The sequence below is a fragment of the Myotis yumanensis genome, unplaced genomic scaffold (genome assembly GCF_028538775.1).
Source record: "Myotis yumanensis isolate MYYU_CA2020_CCGP unplaced genomic scaffold, mMyoYum1.0.hap1 SCAF_13, whole genome shotgun sequence".
NCBI classification, from domain to species: Eukaryota; Metazoa; Chordata; class Mammalia; order Chiroptera; family Vespertilionidae; genus Myotis; species Myotis yumanensis.
The window spans coordinates 22,250,755-22,272,415 of record NW_027223764.1 but is presented as its reverse complement, the minus strand read 5'-3'; the positions used below and the strand labels follow the sequence as shown (position 1 = coordinate 22,272,415).

Below are 21,661 nucleotides of genomic sequence, written 5' to 3'. Positions count from 1 at the left end.
CAAGGAGAGGGGTGTATATAAGCATCAGGTGAGGGTGCATGAGCGGGGAGCGGATCCTAGAAAGCTCATGACCCTAATCACAGAATTTGCATATAACTGCTATCGTGCTATTCCATATGCTATGATGGCCTAACAATTATAGGTCATGTGACACCTCTGTATTCATATTCCCTTCCATTTCTCTAAATACAGTTCTTTCCTTTTACATAGTTGAAATCTAAACTATGAATATTCTTATACCTGTTGTTTTTTTCATTTGTAAAAATTCAGTCTTTGGGTTTTATTTGTGTACGTTTAGGATAGAGGAAAAGGAACTGTGTATCAATAGAAAAAGACAAGCTATCCGCTCACTAGTTAGGGTCCTGTTTATACCACCCATTTAAACTCAAATCAACATTATTTGAAATTTGCAGAAAAAACAGCCCATTTCCAACAAATAATTTTCAGGAGGGAGGATGGAGGAGGAGGTAGACACACAACGTGGAGACAGCTATGCCTCCCTTTTCTCATAGGCAACAAGGGGGAGGGGAGGGGGGTAAGTAAAGGCATGTCGGGCAAAGTTGGAGAGGCATCCACACCTGCTCATTATATCAAGTGTCAGAGACTCTCTAAATAATTCAGGTGCGGCCGGCTCCCTCCAGGGGCAGGTGTTGAGGAGAGTTTCCAGACAAGCATCTCCTCTTGCAAAACTGGAGCAGACTGAGGATCTGATTACTCGCAAAGGGGTCCAGTTAGTAGCTATGGCAACTCCTTCTGCAGCCTTCCTTACAACTTGCCTTGGATTAACATACAAGAAGCTTCTGGGAAAACGCTGCTGCTACAGCCTGTTGTGGTGGTTCAGAGAGTTGACACCCAGTTTCTGGGTTCTAATCCAAGTCCTACCACTTCCAACTGTGTGGCCTTAGGCAACTTACTCACCCTCTCTGATCCTCACTTTCTGCACCGGTCAAAGAGGGATAGCAATGCCCTCACTCGCATTGTTGTGGCATAAGGCTTTTATCATAGCGCCTGGTACACTGTAGATATCTCTCTCTTTTTTAAAAAATACATATTTTATTGATTTTTTACAGAGAGTGACAGAGAGTTAGAAACATCGACGAGAGAGAAACATTGATCAGCTGCCTCCTGCACACCCCCTACTGGGGACGTGCTTGCAACCAAGGTACATGCCCTTGACTGGAATCGAACCTGGGACCCTTCAGTCCGCAGGCCGACGCTCTATCCACTGAGCCAAACCGGTTAGGGCTGTAGATATCTCTTAACAGTGTCTCCACCTGATTTTCTAGAAATGGATGTTTGGACTTTAAATAAAAGAGTAATATCCAGAACTCAGAGAAAGCAACTCCTTAGAACAGAATCAATGATAACAGCAAACAGTTATTGAAGGTTTACCACATGCCGGATATCGTGCCCAGTGCTTTACCTAGAATCTCACAAAGCCCATTTATAGATAAGCATTATCAAAGTTCAGATAACTTAAGACTTTCCCCAGGTCAAACAGCAAGTAGGGGGCGGAACCAAGTTCCAACCCCTGCTCTGTCTCTCATCCCCCAAAAGCCCGTGTCCTTGCCTCTAGGTGAGTGGGTCTCTGAGTTATTTTACTGGCCAGCACTCCTCTAGTGAGCATGGCGGGGTGGTGGTCAGATGGTGGTGGTGGTGGTGGTGGTGGTGCGGGGTTGCAGGCACCAGGACTTGAGGGAGGGGTGACCTCCTTAGGTCTGTGGGGCCAGACTGCCCCCTAGTGTTGGAGGAATCTTAGGGCAAGATGAAATAAAGAGAGTTGCTTTTCTTCCGAGGTGGTAGTGAACTCTCCTCCCTTCCAGCCTGGAGCAGATCTATCTGTTTTGTCCAAAGGGTTTGTCCTAGGAATTGGGGTAAAAGGAGGGATAAACAGTTGGAATTAAGAAGTACTCTCTGAGGGTAGGGCAGCATTCTCAGACAAGCTTGAACCACTGGGTAGGGGAAATGTCTCTTATTTCCAGCACATAGCACATAAGTGCTCACTGAGTAGTGAATGAAGTTTTAAATCTCATTCTCACTAAAAGGATTATAAGATAAGAGTGATTATAAGGTTATTCACTGAGTTTTGCCAGAAGCACTAGCAGAAAAGACATTGTAACTGTAACGTGTAACCTACCGCCCACTCCAGGACACTCCAGGGACAGGTTCACGAGCACAACTAGGAGAGAATGGTGACACTCCTCAGTTTTTTAGAAATAAGTCGGGGTCAGCAAAGGTATTGACTGACAGCCTGCCAGTCTTCTCAACCCTGAAAGCCTGTGGAAGATTCAGTTCTATTCTTAGAAGCCTAGGCTCTTTGGTCTCTTGCCCCACACAGTTTCAAAATTTAACAAATGTCATTTTAGTTTGCCACCCTCACTCCAATGTCCCTAATGGTTCAGGGCTCTCAGAAAGGCCCCCTCCACCTCCCTAATTCTGCCCCAAGTCATCTATTTCGATAGGTAATCACTAGCCATGCTATGGGAACAATCTAAGTGTCTATCAATAGAGGAATGAATAAAAAAAATGTGGCATATCCTATCTTATATAAAAAAGGCTAAGATGCAAATCGACCGAACAGCAGAACGACTAGTCACTATGATGCACACTGATGACCAGGAGCCAGATGCTCAACGCAGGAGCTGCCCCCTGGTGGTCAGTGCGCTCCCACAGGGGGAGCACTGCTCAGCCAGAAGCCGGGCTCACAGCTGGCGAGCGCAGCGTTGGTGGCAGGAGCCTCTCCCGCCTTCACGGCAGTGTTAGCCAGTGCTAAACGGTCAGCTGGACATCCCTCAAGGGCTCCAGGACTGCAAGAGGGTGCAGGCCGGGCTGAGGGACTCCCCCAAGTGCACAAATTTGGTGCACCGGGCCTCTAGTACATATATACTGGAATATTATTCAGCCATAAAAAAAAAGAAAATACTGCTAGTTGAGACAACATGAATGAACATTGAGGACATTATGGTAAGGAAAAGGACACAAGTCAGACAAATAGAATCTCTCTTCTATGTGGAATCTTCACACACACACACACACACACACACACACACACACCAAACCAAGTTCAGACACAGAGAACAGATTGGTGGTTGCCAGAGAAGGGTGTGGGAGGTCAAATGGATGAAGGGAGTGAAATGGTTCAAACTTCCAGTTCTAAAATAAGTAAGTCATGAGGATGTAATGTACAGCATGGTGACTAGAGTTAATAATCCTGTATTGGATATTTGAAAGTTGCTAAGAGAGTAGACCTTAAAAGTTTTCATCACAAGAAAAAAATGTGTAACTATATATGGTGACAGATATGAACTAGACTTATGATGATCATTTTACAATATATAGAAATATCAAATAGTTATGTCACACACCTGACACTAATATAATGTTATGTGTCAATTACACCTCAATAAAAAATTGTTGATCAGTTAGCACCTACATGCATTGCTGCTAGCTGTGCTCAGTGGGGAATAGAAAAACAGATATGACAGCTGTGTCCCTACTGCTAACTGTGCTAATATTGGTGGAGCTTCTTTCATGGGCTACGTGTCTACTCTGTTACCTGGTTCTCTCCTGATAGGTAGGTGTTAGCCCTCTACTTTTTCCCAGTAAGGAAATTGAGACTTATTTTAGTAAAAGTATGTCTGCTAAGTTCACATAATTTCTCTTTGGCAGTGCAGTCAGTATGACTCCCAAATGCATGCTCTTCCCACTATGTCACTCACACTAAATTCTTTGGAATAACAAGTTTCCTTTTCTAAAATGCAAGTACTTCCAAGAGAATTACTCCCATCGAGTCATCAGTTTAAAAACAGATGCTTTTCTTATACTTTGGTGATTTAGCTTTCTCGAGCCTAATTTCCTGCTGATGCTTGGTCTGTATGTACCTTCTGTCTAGGGCAGGTCTACAACCCACTCTCTGCTCTCCAGAATTGCCCAAGAATTTAGCCTTTCCTTCATCTTTTACAGAGCAATTTAGCATTCCCATCCTACCACAAAACCTGAATTACAAAACCCATCAATGAGCTCAAGAAAACAAAAGAACCTTCCAAGAAAATCCACAAGGCCTTATGGGTAATTGTGGCAAGTAGTGCCAGCAGCTTACCCAATATTTATCCTTTTTTCTTCCTTATAAAGAGGATCCTGGTTATTGTTAGGACAGGAATGTGCCCAGCTACAAATATACACTGAGTGGCAAGATTATTATGACCACCCCATCAGTACTTTGTTGGGCCACCTTTTGCCTTCAATACTGCAGCGATTCTTCTTGGCATTGACTCCACGAGATGTTGAAAGGTGATGCGAGGAATCTGACACCATGCCTGATGAATATCACTGTCCAGTTCTGTGAGATTTGATGGTTGTGGAACTAGCTGCCTGATGGCTCTTTTAACTTTGTCCCACAAATGCTCAATTGGATTGAGATCTGGTGATTGTGGGGGCCCCCTAAGCAAGGTAAAGTCTCCCTCATGTTCTTGAAACCACTCCTGCACAATACGAGCACCGTAGCATGGTGCATTGTCTTGTTGGAAGAAGCCATCTCCATTGGGATACGCCTGTGGTCGGCAAACTGCGGCTCGCGAGCCACATGCGGCTCTTTGGCCCCTTGAGTGTGGCTCTTCCTAAGCCTTAGGAGTACCCTAATTAAGTTAATAACAATGTACCTACCTATATAGTTTAAGTTTAAAAAATTTGGCTCTCAAAAGAAATTTCAATTGCTGTACTGTTGATATTTGGCTCTGTTGACTAATGAGTTTGCCGACCACTGACCTAGACAAGTCTCAACTGGGCTGACTGGGCACTTCAAGTCTCTGCCACGCATCTGTTCCATGCCAGTAGGCTACCTCAGGAATGTCCTCATGGAGATGACAGAAACACAAGAAAGAGCAAGGCCTCTCGAGTTGTAGACTTAGAAGCACTGTACTTGCACTTCTGCTTCATTCTATTACCCAAAGCCAGGCACATGGTCAAGTCCAGAGACAGAGGCAGAGGACACTTCAAAGTTAAATGCCCAAGGGGGTGGGTGCAGAGAGGGTAAAAGATCATTCAACCCATCAGCAAGACCTATGAATTCTACCTTACAAATACTTTGCACACCTGTCCAATACTCCTTCTATCTTATTGCTACCACCACTTCAGTTCACCATGATCTCTCTTAGCTATCACCACCTGACTGCTCTGTCCAAATCTTTCTTGTCCATTCCTTCTCAGACCATTCTCAATGCAGCAACGAGAATAAACTTAAAAAGAAAACCTGCTCTGACCACTCATTTAATTAAGTCTGCCAAATGGTTTCCTATTGTTCTCAGGATAAAGGTGAAGATCCTGAGTAAGGTCTGAATTGTTTTCAATTTTCAATTGAGGGGTTATTTTAAAGCAAATAGGTGAACCTGGTAAAGGGAGAAAGAGAGTGAAGAGGGAGTGTGGGAAAGAGAGGCTTTGTAATGACTTCCATGTGAGGACAGCCTGGGACCCCTGTCTCCAACCTCATCTCCTTCCATCCTTTCTTTGATTTTATGGTTGTACACTATTTTAAGCCTCTGGGGTCTTCCTTGGACTGCTCTGTGTCCAAGTAGAGAAGTAGAGTTCTTTATCCCTCGGTTTGATACGGCTTTAAAACCCTCTACCTTATGCCCTAAAAAAAAAAAAAATAAAAGAGAGAGCGAGAGAAGAGCGCAGATTGGTTTGGCTCAGTGGATAGAGCATTGGCCTGTGGATTGAAGAGCCAGCGGTTCGATTCCAGCCAAGGATGAGAGAGAGAGTTTTGAGCCGCAGCAGAGCAGGCTTTTGGAGCTGGAGCAGGCGGGAGTGAGAGGAGGAGCTTTTTGGAGAGGAGGAGGGAGAGGAGGAGGGAGAGGAGGAGGGAGAGAAGGAGGAGGGAGAGGAGGAGGGAGAGGAGGAGGGAGAGGAGGAGGGAGAGGAGGAGGGAGAGGAGGAGGGAGATGGAGGAGGTTTTTAGCAAAGGCTAGCTTAGGAGTACCCTAATTAAGTTAATAACAATGTACCTACCTATATAGTTTAAGTTTAAAAAATCTGGCTCTCCAAAGAGGTTTCAATCGTTGTACTGTTGATATTTGGCTCTGTTGACTAATGAGTTTGCCGACCACTGTGATACGCCATCAACATGATAGGATGAACTTGATCAGCAACGATACTTAGGTATGTTGTGCTATTCCACACAAATTAAAGGGCCCAAATCATGCCAGGAAAACATGCCCCAAACCATAACACTGCCCCCACCAGCTTGAAGGGTTGTACTTATGCATGAGGGGTGCATGCTTTCATGCTGTTCCCGCCAAATTCTCACTCTGCCATCTGCATGATACAACTGGAAACATGATTCATGGGACCACATGACTTTTTTCCAATGCTCGATTGTCCAATCCTTGTGTTCCTGTGCGAATTGGAGACGTTTTATCTTGGTAACTGCAGACAGCAAAGGTGTTCGAACAGGCCTTCGGCTTCCATATCTCATACGATGCAGTGTACGGCTGAGTTGCCTACAAATGTCAGGTGGTCATAATAATCTGGCCACTCAGTGTATTTCCCAGCTCCCCTTGCAACTAGAATGGTCCATGTGGCTACAAACAGTTCCATCCCCAACAGCCATGTTTAAGCTAATCGGTCCCACTTCCAGCTCCATGAATTAATTAGGATAATTTTCCTTCTGTCCATCCTCCCCTACCAATAGACTCCTACTTCTTGGAGCTGCAATATGCCCAGATCCCTTATAGGCAGGGGTGGCCACAGCCAATTCTGGCCAAACCATTGGTTGGGCCTTCCTGGAAAGTCACTTAGAAGGGGCAGCTGGCAATACTATTTTGCTCACAGTTATTTCTCCTTGCTGCTGTCTAGGATGCTATCCTGATGGTTGGAATACCACTATCACATGCTGAAGGTAGGAGGATAATAAATTTGTTGTTGGTGGTGTTAATCCTCACCCGAGGATATTTTTCCATTGGTTTTTAGAGAGTAAGAGGGGGAGAGACACACAGAGAGAAACATCAATGTGAGAGAGACACATCGATTAGGTGCCTCCTACATACGCTCCAACTAGGGATAGGGATAGGGGCCTGCAACTGAGGTACGTACCCTGGACCAGGATCAAACCCGGCTAGGGCAATAAAATTTTTTTATCCCATGCCGCCTGAATAAATGTTTCCAGAAACAGTCCCCTTTCTCTATCTCAGACCCAAAATAGGGTTGTTACTGCTCATGCCCTTCTCAGCAACAGCCACCCACATACTCCAGGTCTTAAATGTTTAATGAAACTCGGCGCTCTGTTCCTCCCTGCTTGTGTGGAGGGCAAGGCTGGTCTTCTAGTGACTAGATGGAGCTGGCATGGGAAAATCCGGCTCCTGAAAACTGCCTCATGAGGAACAGAAGAAACTTCTGGTTTCTTGTGAAGTGCAGAGTCAAGCACACAGTTGGGCACCTGAAAGCCACAGTGACCTTCTCTGGTTTATTGGGTGCTTGCTATGTACCCGTGCTGTGCCAAGTATTTAAATTACTACCTATGTGGTAGGAGGTGTCAATATTCCTACAAGGAAACAGGCTCACAGAAGTCAGGCGACTTTGCCCAAAGTCACTTGTTTAAGTGAGAGAGCAGACATTTGAACTCAGTACATCATCCCAAGTATTCGAAGGTGAAAGGGATAGAAATCCAACTCAAACTAGCTTAAGCAAAAAAGGGAAGTTACTGAATGGAGTCCAGGGGTGGTTTCAGGCACAGATGGAACCAGGTGCCCAGTCTCTCTCCGTCCCGTGGGTCCCTTTCCTCTGTGTGAATACTTCTTACACAATCTCTCTATGTGGAAGGATGGATATTATCGGCTTTAGTCCTTGAGAATTAGAGTTTATAACTCCAGAGAGTTTTTTCTAATAACCGCAGTAAAAATTCAATTCCACCAGTACGCTGTGTGTCCAAGTTTAAATCACATGCCCGGCCCTGAAGCAATCGCTGTTACAGGGAAACAGACTTCTCAGACCCAAGTCACAAGACTACCACTAAAAATAGTCGGGTACCGGGACATCAGCATCCCTCCCCTGAATCACACAGACTGAGCCGAATTACTGCCAATGCAGAGATGGTTCCCTAAGATACGGGGGCCAGAGCAGACAACGCCTGTTGCAATATAGCCTGCAGCTGTGTTTGCCGGACCAAACCCCACCCCATTTCTTGCCCTAAGAAGAGTAGCTCCAGTCAAGATGATACCGTCAGCCATTTGGAAGTAATACCTTCCTGTTTACCCACGTGAACTTCTGGCCCAAATTGGAGTATTCACTTGTGTTCTGCCCCCACACCCGGACTCTTGCTTGCACAGTCCCCTGCCCGCCACTTCCTCATTCCTGTCCTCTTGCTTGGGACCCAGATCCAGGCCTGGCTCCTTGGTGTCTTCCCCGAGGGCCTCTTTGGGTCACTTGCTATTCTAGACGCCAGGGACATTTGTTGTTTGGCTGTGCGCTGACGGTGGTATTCGCCATGCAGTTCTAGGCAGGATTTGGTTGCTTTTTCAGGCAAGCTATGCCAGAATTCCCCACTCAGAGGACCGCAGGCAAGGTAACTTTGCCAGCCCGTCAGGGTCCGGATGAGAGGCAGTTTAGAGCCAGCCTGGGAACATGATCCACATGACACCATAATTCATAAAACATCCTCCGAGGATAAGCAGCAGCAGCATGTAAGTGATGGCCTCCATGAGACCAGAAGTCGTTCAGCTCTGACACCAGGGACCCCAAGAACAGGAGCCGGGAGGAAGGTGAGGGGTGAGAGCTGCCAATGTAACAGGTGACCCTGAGGTGAGGGGGTCAGCTGGGGCTCTGGTCATCCAGGTGGACACTGTGCAGACCCGGCACAATGGTGGCATGCTCGTGTCGTACACCCCCCGACTTCAGACCATCGCCGTGCTTTTAGTCCATAAAGTCCTGGCATTTTCCTCTCCCGCCTCTAGTCTAGTCCTCCCTGGCACCTGCCTGGCTGCTTGCACTGGCACTGTTGAGGCAGAGGGGCCCGCTGTCTCCCAACCAGCTTCCAGGGGAGACAATGTGTAAAAGCAAGGCTGTGAGGGCTGCCAGACAGGGGAAGGGAGGGAGAGGGGAATCGCCAATGAGGGAGAAAATGTTAACCCGGCACACAGGCTTTTCATAAGAACTTTATTTCTCAAAAAGGGGGAAGAATCCAAAGTATTAAAATAATCCTCTAATTTTATTTGGGAGGGAAAAGATAGGATGACAAAAATTCGTATAAAAATTTCAAGCATAATCGTCAGATACTTCACCCTGACACCCACACCTCCTGTCTGAGCTCCAGGTTCCAACTGCATCACAAGTACTGCCAATCTCCTGGACCTGGAGAGGCTGCGAGCGTCCGGAATGCTTATGGTTACTCCACAAATAAATACAAAAGATCAACCTCCCAGTGGAGCTGATTTGGCCCATTTTGGTGATTGTTTTTGATGAGAATGGTGCCCCTCGTCTAAGTGCCAGACCTTTCCTTTTCGAAGATGACTATGAGTGTGAAAGAAATGTGGAAACATGTATTAGGTATGGCTGGCTCTGGTACCAATCAAACGCCAAGGGAGACTTTACCTCACTGAGGCAATAAAAAGGGGAGAAGCGGCCATAATTTTTCCATTGCTTCTTACATTGGAGACCAGACCTGTGTTTCTATCACTGAAGAAAACTGGACCATGCAAAGCAAAGTCCCTATTTAGAGCAATTAAGAAAGTCCCTATCCATAATAATTATTTTCTAACTCAAAAAGAGGAAAAGAAAACGGTGAGCTGGATTGCAAGTCATTAGTCAAGACCAACGCTGCCAAAATGAGCCCACAGCAGGAAGGCCTTCAGGAGCGGGAGCTGCGACCGGCTCAGCCCGAGGTCCCGAAGCGAGCTCAGTGGCGAGGACCTCTCGGAACACCCGCTCTCCTCTGCGGCTCTCAGCTGGTGTTGCTCTGAGGAACAGGGAGGTTCTCGTGAAGGTATTTTAAAGTTCCATGCTCGGAGAAATCCGAGACCACGTGGTCCTGCCCTCGCAGCAGCCACTTAGTAGTAAGCAGTCCCTCAAGTCCTACTGGTCCCCGAGCGTGGATTCGTGAGGTACTGATTCCCACTTCAGCTCCTGCAAAGAAGCACGGATGAGGCTGTGGCGTTTCTCGCCTCGGCTTCCTGTCTGCTCACCAGCCCCTTGCCCGCCCCGCTGCCCACACCTGCCCATCCTCCCGGCCGGCTTGAGCTTCTGTCCCCACGTGTTCTCTGGTCGCTGTACATCATGCCGAGCCTCCTTCTTCTCATGAAACCCGGCGTGTGGGCTCTCTTGTGCTTTACCAGAAGTGCTCTCTCTACCTGTTCAGTGTCTGGACTGTGCACCATAATTTGGCACTGGGGCATTTTCTGAGTTATATGACAATGTTCAGTATGGAGGTTTCATCTCCCTAAATATTCTTCAAATCCTAGAAAAGGGTATGTTCTCAGGATCCCCCAGAATTCTTAGCACTAAACTGAATACATGGAAGGGTGTTGCTCATCTCCCACCCCACTCGCTCCTGGCTCAGACATGGGCATCAGTCTTCCTGGGTCTGGCTCAGTGTTCTGCACCTCCCACGGGGGAGGCAGGATCCCCTGTCCATCACAACTGTACCGAGCACGTACTGGCCCTGGGGATAAGGTGGTGAATAACTGGTACAGTCCTGTTTTTGTGGAGCTTACGTTCTTGTGGACAAGGCAGCCAAGAACTCATGTGTGATGGGTGAAGGATGCTGTGACAGACTGTGCGGGCCGGTGGGGGCCACACTGGGCAGGGTGGGCAGGGAGCGAGCGCCTCCCTGAGAAGCTGCGTTTCTGCTGAAACCTGAACAATGAGGAGCCAGCCGGGGAGGGGCAGGTACAGGGTGCTGCAGAGAGGAGCGAGGAGACCCGAGTGGGGATGAGCTTGGGGTAGTAGTTGGCAAGGAGCCTGTGAGCACCACATTCAAATTCTGTTAAATAATGTAGAGACCATGTGACTCTGGGCGTGTTGCCTTGATCACCTTTCATGCTTTGATTTTTGTCATTAAAAAATGAGTAAAATAATAGATCCATTATGGAGAGCTAAGGGAGACACTGCATATGATGCACTTTACACAGTGCTGGGGATACAGTAAATGCTCAAAAAGTATTATCTGCCAGTGTTACTAATGCATTTGACTCAACCAGAGCCTGAGCTTCTGCTCTGAGCTGGGGACAGAAAGACGATGGAGGATCTCTTGCTCTCCCTGCATCTTGACTTTCGCTTCCAAGCTGGGCTCCTCAGCCCTTAAACGTATGCGCTATTTCTTCTTCAAGACCATGGAATACAAAATTCAGTGCAAGTGATGTGATATTAAATCAAAACCACAACACAATAGAGACAGGGAACTAAAAATAAAGTGTCTAATGACTAAGAATAACTGAGTAAAATTCCCTTTAATAACCTTTAACAATCCAGTGAGAACTATTTCTTTAGGCAGATCATCTATTCAGAAGTTCAGCGGGATTGCAATGCTTTAAGTGCTGAAACTATTTCTCAGATTAGTTTACCTGCCTTATTGGAACTTTGTTTAATGGCACCCCGAACACCAGAGATGGTCTGAAAAAGCCCTAACTACTGGGGATGGAGATTTTATTATTATTATTATTTTTAATATATTTTTATTGTTTTCAGAGAGTGAGAGAGAGAACCATCAACAATGAGAAAGAATCATTGATCGGCTGCCTCCTGCAGGACCCCCCCTCCCCCCCGCCATTGGGGATCGAGCTTGCAACTCGGGTATGTGCCTTGACCGGGAATCGAACCATGACCTCCTGGTTCATAGATCAATGTTCAACCACTGAGCCATGCTTTGGTGAAAGATGGAAGGGGATAAGGGTGTCTTTCAGAAGCTTTTATTTCAGGCTGCTTTAGAAGTAAACCTTACACCCCTGGGCTTACCTGTCTGTTTTCGATGCTGACATGTAAGCCCAGCATAGGCACGAACACCTTCTCAGTCCTGTCCTCATGGGGAACTCCTAGCTCTGAGGCAACCTGGCTGTGTCTCCGTAAAGGAAGCCTGCCATCACAGTGCTCTCAACGGGCCTGGCACAGACACCTGCTACCACCGGTGTATGGAGACAGGCTGTGGTCTGCCTGCACTGCGGTGGGAGCAACCGGGGCTTTGGGCTGCACAAGTCTGGGTTTGAATGCCAGCTGCATGACTCTGTACAAGTTACTTCACCTTGAACCTCAGTTTCCCCATCTATGAAAAAGAACATCCAAGTACCTACCTTCTTAATATGTGAAACACCCAGAGCATAGGACTTTATCAGCTACTATTTTCTCTCACATATCCACCCTCCCACAACTCTCTCTTCTCTTGACCAAGCATGTGACCACAGAGGCGAGCTGTCTCCTCCACCCTCACCAGCTCCTTGGACAACAGTGGTCCTTTCTCCCATGACCAGAGTCCTTACCCAGCCCGAAGCGGTAGCCATCGGAGAAGCGGGTGCTGGCATTCCAGAACACACAGGCACTGTCAACGTGCTGCAGGAAGAACTCTGCAGTTTTCTCTGCAGCGGGAAGAGAAGAAACTGAGTTAGGATGACCCACAGAGAACACCCTGCTTCCAGCCCCTCACCTGGAACTGACCGGGCAGGGTCCAGGCACCACGGGGCTTCCCCGAGTGTTAAACACGGATTTGTGAAAAACCAAAGAGGAAGAAGGCAGACCGGCTTCATCAGTCACTGCTGTGGAAAGCGTAGCTGCTTGGGAGCTCCCACTGCAGAGATACCCTCGCTGCTGCCATGGCCTGTCTACACTATTTATTTAGAGGCTCTGGACCCAGAGTGTTTAAGTCTGAAGTCCAAGTTCACACCCACTAGAGCTAGGTGACCTTGGGCAGGTTTCTGAACCTCTCTGTGCCGAAGTAAAATGGGGACTGACAGTGACCTAGCTTACAGTGTGTGGAGAGAATAAGATGAACTGACCTCCACAAAGCACTCACCGCAGTCTGGCACACAGGTGCTCTGTAAGTGTTAGCTGTTACTATTAGTGCTGTTGTGATTCCCCAATAAGTGAACTGTAAATTCCCTGAGGGGGCCATACCGGCTTCCTTAATCACTGGGCCTGAAACCTAGGCATGTCCTGCAATACATATCTGTAGAGTGAATGAATGACTATGGCACTGGTTCTGCCCTTACTCTCCTGAACCTTGGTTTCCTCAGCTGTAAAATGGGTTTATTCCAATAACTTAGAATGACTGTTGTGTGGATTAAATGGTAGCGCCTCTGATGCAGGAGTGGAGCTAATAGTCTCTTTCCCGCCTCCTCCCACGGGACTACTGTCACTATAGAATGAGGTAGCAGATGTGAGAGCACTCAGCAAAGCAGCCAATGCAACCGACAGCCAGCGTTATCATCAGTTTGCTCAGTTCCGTTTCCTGCAGGCCAGGAGGCACCGAGAGGAGAACCACTGTGGAGACAAAGGCAGAGAGAGCAAGAGCCTCCGCTGCAGCATCTGGCACTGACCGTTCTCCGTGACGATGACGTCCGTGTGGGAGCTGCCGTACTTGTGGATGTGGTCGATGGCCTCCTGGACGCTGTCCACCACCTCAATGCACAGCTCCAGGTCCCCGTACTCAGTTCGGAGGGACTTCACTTCCGAGGGGCTGAAGGTCAGATAGGAAGCGAACTTGGGGCCTGCATGAATTTTCACCTGGAAAAGAGAAAGTCCAAGGGCAACAACAGAAACCCATGAGAGAAAGCAAGCTCACACCTCTCCCGGGATCAACAGCAGAGGCCACTAGTGTAGAGTGAGGCCCAGCAGTGAGCATGTGCCCTGACTCCCTTTTAATTTGAGGGGTGCACTCTCATTTTCCCACAATGCTCTCAGGTTCTCACTGGGCCCATGCCATACTGATAGCTGACTGGAGCCTCTTTTCCAGGAAAGGATGGAAGGGAAGAAACATGTGCTGCAGGTCAAAGCGACCAAGGCCAGCAGTCCTTCTCCCGGCTGCTGCACAGAACTCTGCCAGGACATCCGATACAGCTGACAAAAAACCTAGGCTGTCCATTTTTGTCTGGGGAGCATCTAGGAATAGGAATGTAGATGGAGCATACGTCTATGTTGGAAACTTACTGGTATTGGTTCTTTATAACTTTAATAAAATAAAGAACATATAGCTGTGTCAAAATAGGTGTGGGGATGCTCCTGGTCCAGTCCCACAGGCTCAGTCTCCACGTGGGAGGCAGGAAGTGGTGCGATCCTGCGAGCTTGTCTTACCTGTTCCACTCGCAGCATATCAATGATCTGGTCAAACAGGGGTGTTCTCAGCAGGTCTCGGTGGATCAACAGAGTCTCCAAAGCGTTACAGGCAGCTGGATATTCACATTTAGAGTCTCTGACTAAAGAAAGAGAATAAAGAGTTGTTTCTATTAACACGATCCAGCACCACAGAGGACCTGACAAATATTTTGCCTGTAGAACAGGGGACCCTGTCCAGCTCACCCAGTCTGGAGGCTTTGTCGACACTGGCCTCTGAATCCACATACATGTGGCAGATCCCTTCACTGTGCCCCATCACCGGGATCCCCTTGGCGGCTTTCTGGATATCTCTGACCAGCTGGGAAGAGCCGCGTGGAATGATCAGATCTATCATTTTGTCTAGTCGGCAAAGATCTTCCACTTCTTCTCTGGTATTCACCTGAAGAGACAGAGAATAAAAAGATAAAGAGAGTATCTTCTAACCCATGAAATATCCCCATTACAGTCACATGTCTGCACCTCCTGAGCACTAATCAGGCACTGTGAAAACTTGTTCCAAAATAAGACTAGTCCCTGATCATGGGAATCAACGCTATCCAGCAAATGCTCACCAAACTCTGCATACTAAGTGCTTTGCTGGGCATGACCACAGGCAGGACCCGGTCCCTGCCTCCAGCAGCTCAGAATCTAGTAGGGAAGAGGGGGCTAGGACACAACCAGCCATACACTGGGCCGATAACATTTTAAATGCCAGGAGAGGTAAAAGTGCCACCTCTGGAATTAGAGGAGGCATAGATTATGCCATGTGATGAGGATCAAAAGACGAAGTGGCTGCCCTGGTGATTCTCTAACCACAGCCTTAGTGACAAGTTGGGTCTTGCTAGGGAGTCATGGTTCTTCATGGCTTCTGCTGACAACCTCAACCCTGGGATGCTGGCTGGGCTAACGAAAGTGCTTATGTTAGGACACTGACATTGTGGGTATCTTTTTATCTTCTTGTTTTTCATTGTCCCCTATATGGTCACGTTACTTATAAGAGAAATACAAATATACGTTTACGAAAATGCTCACAGCAACTTTAATCTGCATAATCCAAAGCTGGAAACAACCCAAATGTTTGTCAACAGAAGAAAGGACAAACTAGTATATGCATGTAAATGGAATACTACACGATAGTGACAGAGAAGCTACTGCTAGGTGCAACAACGTGGACGAAGCTCATGGGCATCATAATGAAGAAAAGAAATACAATGTAAAAGAGTGCATTGTGTGATTCCATTTATATGAAGTTCAAGAACAGGCAAAAGAAATTGAACGTGAAAGAAGTAAAAGAGCAGTCTGGTGGTGAGGGGCATACTGACAGGCAAGGGCACCTGGGAGCCTCTGGGGTATTGGAAATGTCTTGTATTTTGATATGGCTGGTGGTTATATATGTGCATGTACATAGGGACAAAATCACATAAGATCTGTATACTTACTGCATATATGTTGTACATCAATAGGAAGGAGGGAGGCAGACGCCTCTGAATTAAGTGAGGAGGTGGCAGAGCTGGGATTTGGATCCACCACTATGTTGCCATGAGAAAAACCCAGACTCTCATCAGTGAGCATGTGATGCAGCCATTTTAAAGGCCCTCACCCAGCAGCCCAAAGAACCCTGCAATGTGGGAGCGAGTAGCCTCGATGGAACAGCGAAGGGTCTGAGCCAGCCTAAGCCCAAATCTAAACTACTACAGACCGTGTGACTTACTTAACCTCTGTGCCCATTTTTTTCCATCTATAAAATGGGCCTAAAATCGATGAAATTTTTCTCATAGGGTCGTTGAGAGGATTAAGTGAGAGACAAGAAAGTGCCTTGCCCATAGCAGGTGTTCAATAAATTGCAGCTCTTACTATCTAGTTCAGAAATTCTACTTGACAATTGAGGAGTATAAGACAATGGTTAAAACAACAACAACAACAATAATAATGTAACAGCATGACCTAATATTTACATGCTCCCATGATGGTTTATGACAAACTTTCATAAAAACTGATCTCATCTGACTTGGCCTAAATGCCTCTGCCAGTGTGCAGAACCCAGGCTCACACTCCAATGCTGGTATTCCTGTTGCCCTGTGACCTAAACAATGAAGGGTAATAGGCATTCTTATGAAGTCAATAGTGCCGGGACACAGTTATGTGAGAGTAGCCTTCCGAAGGCCTGGACCTGCTGCCACTTCAATTAAGCCCGCCCATGGAAGTGGCTCAGACTCACATGGCCTAAGTTTTGCTTCAAATACCCAAAGACCTGACCTGGCTCCTTTGAACCCGACATGGCTCATTCTCAGGGACCTACCAGCTGTACGGCCTCCTTGACTCCATGGATCGAGAGAGCCTCCTGAGTCAGGACATGAAGAATCCGGTTGCTGTGTGCAGCCTCCTTCCCCCCTTTGAGTAACAAGCCATTACCACTTGCAATAGCCAAGGCTGCCACCTGCAGATCAAAGGGGAGAGCAGTGAACCAAAGGGAAAAGCAGTAACAGTGACAGCAACGTGAGCATGCACTGAGCACTTCTTCTGTGCCGAGCACAGTGTCAATCACTTCATAAGGCCTATCCTGTATAATCTTGGGGATAGGAGACCCTGACTGGAACCAAACCACCCAGATCTTAGAAACTAAGCTCTGAGTCTTCCTTAGCACCACCAGCAAAGTATCCTAAGTTAAGAGGCCAGGGTCACACGGCCTCTCCCTAAGGTGGCCACAGTGGAGGACAAGGTGCTCAGCTGCCTCCTGACCCAGGTGCTTGCTCCACCTGCTGAGCAGAGGGTGGGCAGCACTGCTGGCCACATCTCACTCTGGCCCTGTCACGGTGCTGAGAGCTCTGAACGCCTGGTGCTGAGAACCTGGAGAGGACCAGGCTCCCGCCAGCTCTGGCGGAGATGCTGGGAACAGAGCACAGCCTGTCTGGGAAGGAAGAAGCGGGCCATCTGGGAGGAGGATCAGTCACTGACCTGGTCACCCGAGGCCTGGAGCTTAACTTTCTGAGTGCTCTGGGGTAAAGGAGAACCTACCTGGGTATTTTTTAAGTAGCGAAAGACACTTTCCTAAAAACTCTGTGTGCCTGAAACTGTTCACCTCCAGATCAGTGGCTCTTAATCTTTGTTTTTTGTTGCTCATGAAGCCCTTAAAAAAGTTATGTACGTTCTCCAGATAAATGCACAAACCCACTGGATTCTGCATATAACTTTTAGGATTCAGGATTCTGTGATGCTATCCAAGCGAGGAACGTTAGTGGGCCAAAGAGGAAACCTTTACCATGTGAAGTGTCAGCTAGTGTGGCTAAAAGGGAGCAGGGAGACTTCATGGACACGGCTGCACAGAGACTAGGACTCGTTTCCACCAGCAGAGGGGGCTGTGCAGTTCTCCCTGGGGCACTGCGGAGACAGGTCAGAAGGGGCTGGGTGGTGAACAGGCTGGTTTTAGGTCCTCAGGGAGAATCCTCCACAGAGCACGCTGGACTCCCACGGTCACTGATGCCATGGAGTAAAGAGTGCTGCTTGTTTGTTTTTAAACAGACTTTCTCGCTGAGACTTCGCGGCTTGTCCAAAGAAAGAGCTGGTACCGTACTAGACAGTCCAGTGGGGGATGTTCTCAGATTTCTGGGAGAAAGTTTAGGGCAACAAGAACATGGCTGCTTGGCAAGCTCTTTAATACATGGTTTCTCAACATGAGCCTGTGATATGTCAGATTCCTGAAAGAGGATTATATTATAGTTTACATCATTACTAGACATTCTTTTTCTAAGATGTACCTTCAGGAAGCCATCTGAGACACTGATAATAAAGGGCCCTTTTTCGCATGGGCAAAGCCAACTATGAGATGAAGGACCTGCAGGAGGCTAGCAGGGACTCTGGGGTGAGGGAACAAAGTGCCTAGTGAGCTAACAAACTTGGAAGGGGCTCCTGTGGTCAGGGAGATTAATCTGGGGTTAAGGCCCAGATCCACATGAATAAGTTTCACAATAGTATTACCTCCTATAAACTTCAGTTTCTTCAACTGTAAAATGTACATATAAATACTTACTTTAGAATTATTGGTAAAGCCAGTAACATAAATTACCTCAAGAACAACCTAAGCATAAAGTCTCAAAAATTATTTTTTTGGCCCTAGTCGGTTTGACTCAGTGGATAGAGCGTTGGCCTGCAGATTGAAGGGTCCCAGGTTCAATTCTGACCAAGGGCATATGCCCAGGTTGTGGGCTCGATCCCCAGTGGGGAGTGTGCAGGAGGCAGCCAATCTATGATTCTCTCTCATCACTGATGTTTCTACTTCTCTTTTCCTCTCCCTTCCTCTCTGAAATCAGTAAAAATATATATTTTTAAAATGTTAATTTTTGGGGGTGGGGTGGGGGGGAGATAAAACGTTCTTAAAAAAAAAAAAAGAAGAAGAAGAAGAATCTTTGGGAGATTTATCTCGGCATTAGTCACATACCTGGGGTAGACAGTCGGGGCGAGACTCGAAGATGACCAGTAGGACTCCGATTGGGACAGTCACTTGTTCTAGTTCCAAGTTTTTGGCAACTCGGATCCGGCGCAAAACGCGCCCCACGCTGTCCTGGGAGGAGGCTGCAATCTGCCGCAGACCGATGGCCAGGCTGTTCAACTTAGACGTGGAGAGGCTCAATCGTTTCAGCAGAGGAGGTGCAAGTCTCCCTGGGGGTGTAAAATGCATGATGATAAAGGAGGAGACCTGGGCAGCAGCAACTGTCCTACTGGACGTGTGGCGCTGTCTTTGAACAGACATGGAATTAAGGGAAAACAAGGACATGCCATTTATACAGCTTTTCTGGGGGGTAATAGTTTGCCATATAAAGGCATGTAAACCTACACCTTTTGTGCAAGTTCGGCTCCAGAAACTTGTCATCTGCAGGAGTGAACTTGCATGTAATGAGGATACTTATCACAGCATTTTTATATTAGTGGGAAACTGGGTTCTACCTATAAAATCAGGCAGTGGGCTACCATGCAGTTAACATCAATAGCTATATGATATGATATGAAGAATACAGTTTGTGAAAAAGGAAAACTACAAAACAGTATGTATGGTAGGATCCTATTGATCAAACATGACATGTTTCTAAGTCTGGAAGCCATCAAGAACAGTGATGATTGCTGTCTATGTTTCTGAATTATTTTAATCTTTTATAAGAAATTATTAGAAGCAATGAAGATGATTTCTTTTAAAATAAAAACTTAAATAGAATTATAAGTTCACATATAAAATTTTCTTTAAATTTAAATACAATGGTATGCATGGAGTGATTCTCTATACATACACATGTTCAAATATATGCATGAATATATATTCAGAAAAACCATATGGAATCACACATCACAAATCATCACTGTGGTTAATGATGACATGAGATTATGAAAAATTTCCCTTTCTTTTTAATAGCCGCAGCCAGCTAGATAATAAAAATTTCTTTTTTGGAGGGGAGGAACCAACCTTATATTAAGAAAGAAAAATTAAACCATCATTCTACCAAATAATATCAATATCATTTAATTATATATGGATTAATTTTCTTCACATTTTCCCATGTACTAAAAATCAAGTTTTAATTATAGTGCATGTTAAATGTTACACTCTAGTTTTTCACCTTACAATGCATGTACATTTTCCATGTTGCAAAAATTATTTAATGACTACTAAATATTTCACTGAGTTGATACAGGTTAATGCAATTAACTACACTGACGTTATTAGACACTCAGGTTGTTTCCAGTTTTCAGTGTGACAAATAATCCTGCACTAAGAATGGTGACATACAGAGCTGTTTTCTCCTCTTGAAGTATTTTCTTGGGATAAATTTCCTGCAATGGGCTTTCCGAGTGAAAGGGGATTACCATGCTCATGGCTACCCAGGACTGTTCTCGAGCTACTGTGTGTTGTCACGAATTTCCAGAGATAACTGGGATGCTAACCACGAGTCATGTGATTTTTGAAAAACAGCTCTAACCTCTGTGGGTCTTAATTCTTTTACTTTAAATTAATGGATAGGATGTCATCAAAGATTTCCATTTCTGAGAATTTATTTTATGACTTGCCAATACTACAAAAATTCAAAAAACCAGATGTAAATTCTACAGGAAGTTCCAAAGCAATGACTCAAACATGTGTTAAGGAATGGGAATAATGTTGATGAGCCTTGCTAGGTTTCTTTGAAGAGCATAAAACTAACATGGATGTTTAATTTAAGGAACATTTATTCAAGAGAAAATAAAATAAAAAGCCCCATTAAAACCAATCCCCATTATTTTGGGGTACCAAAGACAGAGAACTAGGAAAGGGCCGAGACAGAGTGAGGGCCTATCTGGCTCTATATATTTAGTTGTCAGCCCTCTCACTCCTCTACCATTAGCACCTTGAGGGCATTTCTGTCGGGGCCTGTTGCTAACCCTGGGCAGACCGCACACTAGGAGATGAGCTGTCTTTCATCACAGGCTGCATAAACTATTCTACAACTATTTTACAGACACAGTCCATTTGGGTTTAAATCCAGATCTGTCACTGGCCATGGTTTCAGGCATGTGAAAACTGCTTCATTTTTCTCCTCTGTAAAATCGGGATAATACATAGTAGCTACCTCACAGCGCTATATTGTAAAGTAAAATGAGATCCTGTTGGCCCAGCTGGTGTGGCTCAGTGGTAGAGCATCGACCTATGAACCAGGAGGTCGCGGTTAAATTCCTGGTCAGGGTACATGAGATTCTGTCTGTTATGCCCTTAGCACAATGCCTGGCAACACAGAAAATTATCAAGAAATGTTAGCAACTGTTAGCAACTGTGAGCTGAATGTCTAAAATGGTCAGGTCTTCAATCTTTTCTTTTTTTTTTGTCTTGAAATTGCCATAATAGCCATACAGGGAATGGAAAAAGCTCCTATGGGGGTTGTGCTGGAATATCTTGGAAAGGGGGTGGGGGTAGTGTGTATAGTTTGAAAGAGCCCAATGAACATTAACCATCAACCCTCAATAAATAGGATACAGAATATACAACTTCTTCTATAAGGATATTGACTTTAGGTAGAGTATGATGTAAGACTTAAACAAAACCCTCCTTAAAACTGACTCCACATTGCCAGGTTATTTACCCTCTGCCTCCTCCAAGTCTTTCTTGTTGGCTGACAGGATCTCATCACGATGGTCCGTCAACAGATCAGCCAGATGATGGATAATCTCTGCTCTCTAGAAAAAAGGTGAAAATTAAACAAGCAAACATTATCCAAGAAGAAAGCATGCCTGCTCCTTTAAATCTACTCTTCTGACCATGCCAGGCCTTGCTACTAAACCCAGATAACTCTGGGGGACACGAGAAACAAAGGAGGAGATAGCAGGCTTGACTGTGTACTAAACCTCAGCATGATTCACT

At 46.1% G+C, this 21,661-nt stretch overlaps 1 protein-coding gene across 3 annotated transcripts in view; it reads right to left on the bottom strand.

Annotated features, from left to right (window-relative positions):
• ALDH18A1 (aldehyde dehydrogenase 18 family member A1) overlaps positions 1 to 21,661 on the bottom strand; it is a 62,350-nt gene that overhangs the window by 18,400 nt on the left and 22,289 nt on the right. For 2 of the 3 annotated variants that reach the window (XM_070432618.1, XM_070432619.1), the window contains exons 11-18: positions 21,384 to 21,477; positions 18,719 to 18,939; positions 16,583 to 16,720; positions 14,488 to 14,683; positions 14,263 to 14,384; positions 13,509 to 13,695; positions 12,456 to 12,551; positions 9,178 to 10,110 (exon numbers count right to left, since the gene is read on the bottom strand). In XM_070432618.1, coding sequence (XP_070288719.1) covers positions 9,929 to 10,110; positions 12,456 to 12,551; positions 13,509 to 13,695; positions 14,263 to 14,384; positions 14,488 to 14,683; positions 16,583 to 16,720; positions 18,719 to 18,939; positions 21,384 to 21,477 — 1,236 coding nt within the window. In that variant the 3' untranslated portion in view covers positions 9,178 to 9,928. Of the gene's footprint in view, positions 1 to 9,177; positions 10,111 to 12,455; positions 12,552 to 13,508; positions 13,696 to 14,262; positions 14,385 to 14,487; positions 14,684 to 16,582; positions 16,721 to 18,718; positions 18,940 to 21,383; positions 21,478 to 21,661 lie in introns of those variants that run through there. The other variant, XM_070432620.1, reaches the window with a different exon arrangement.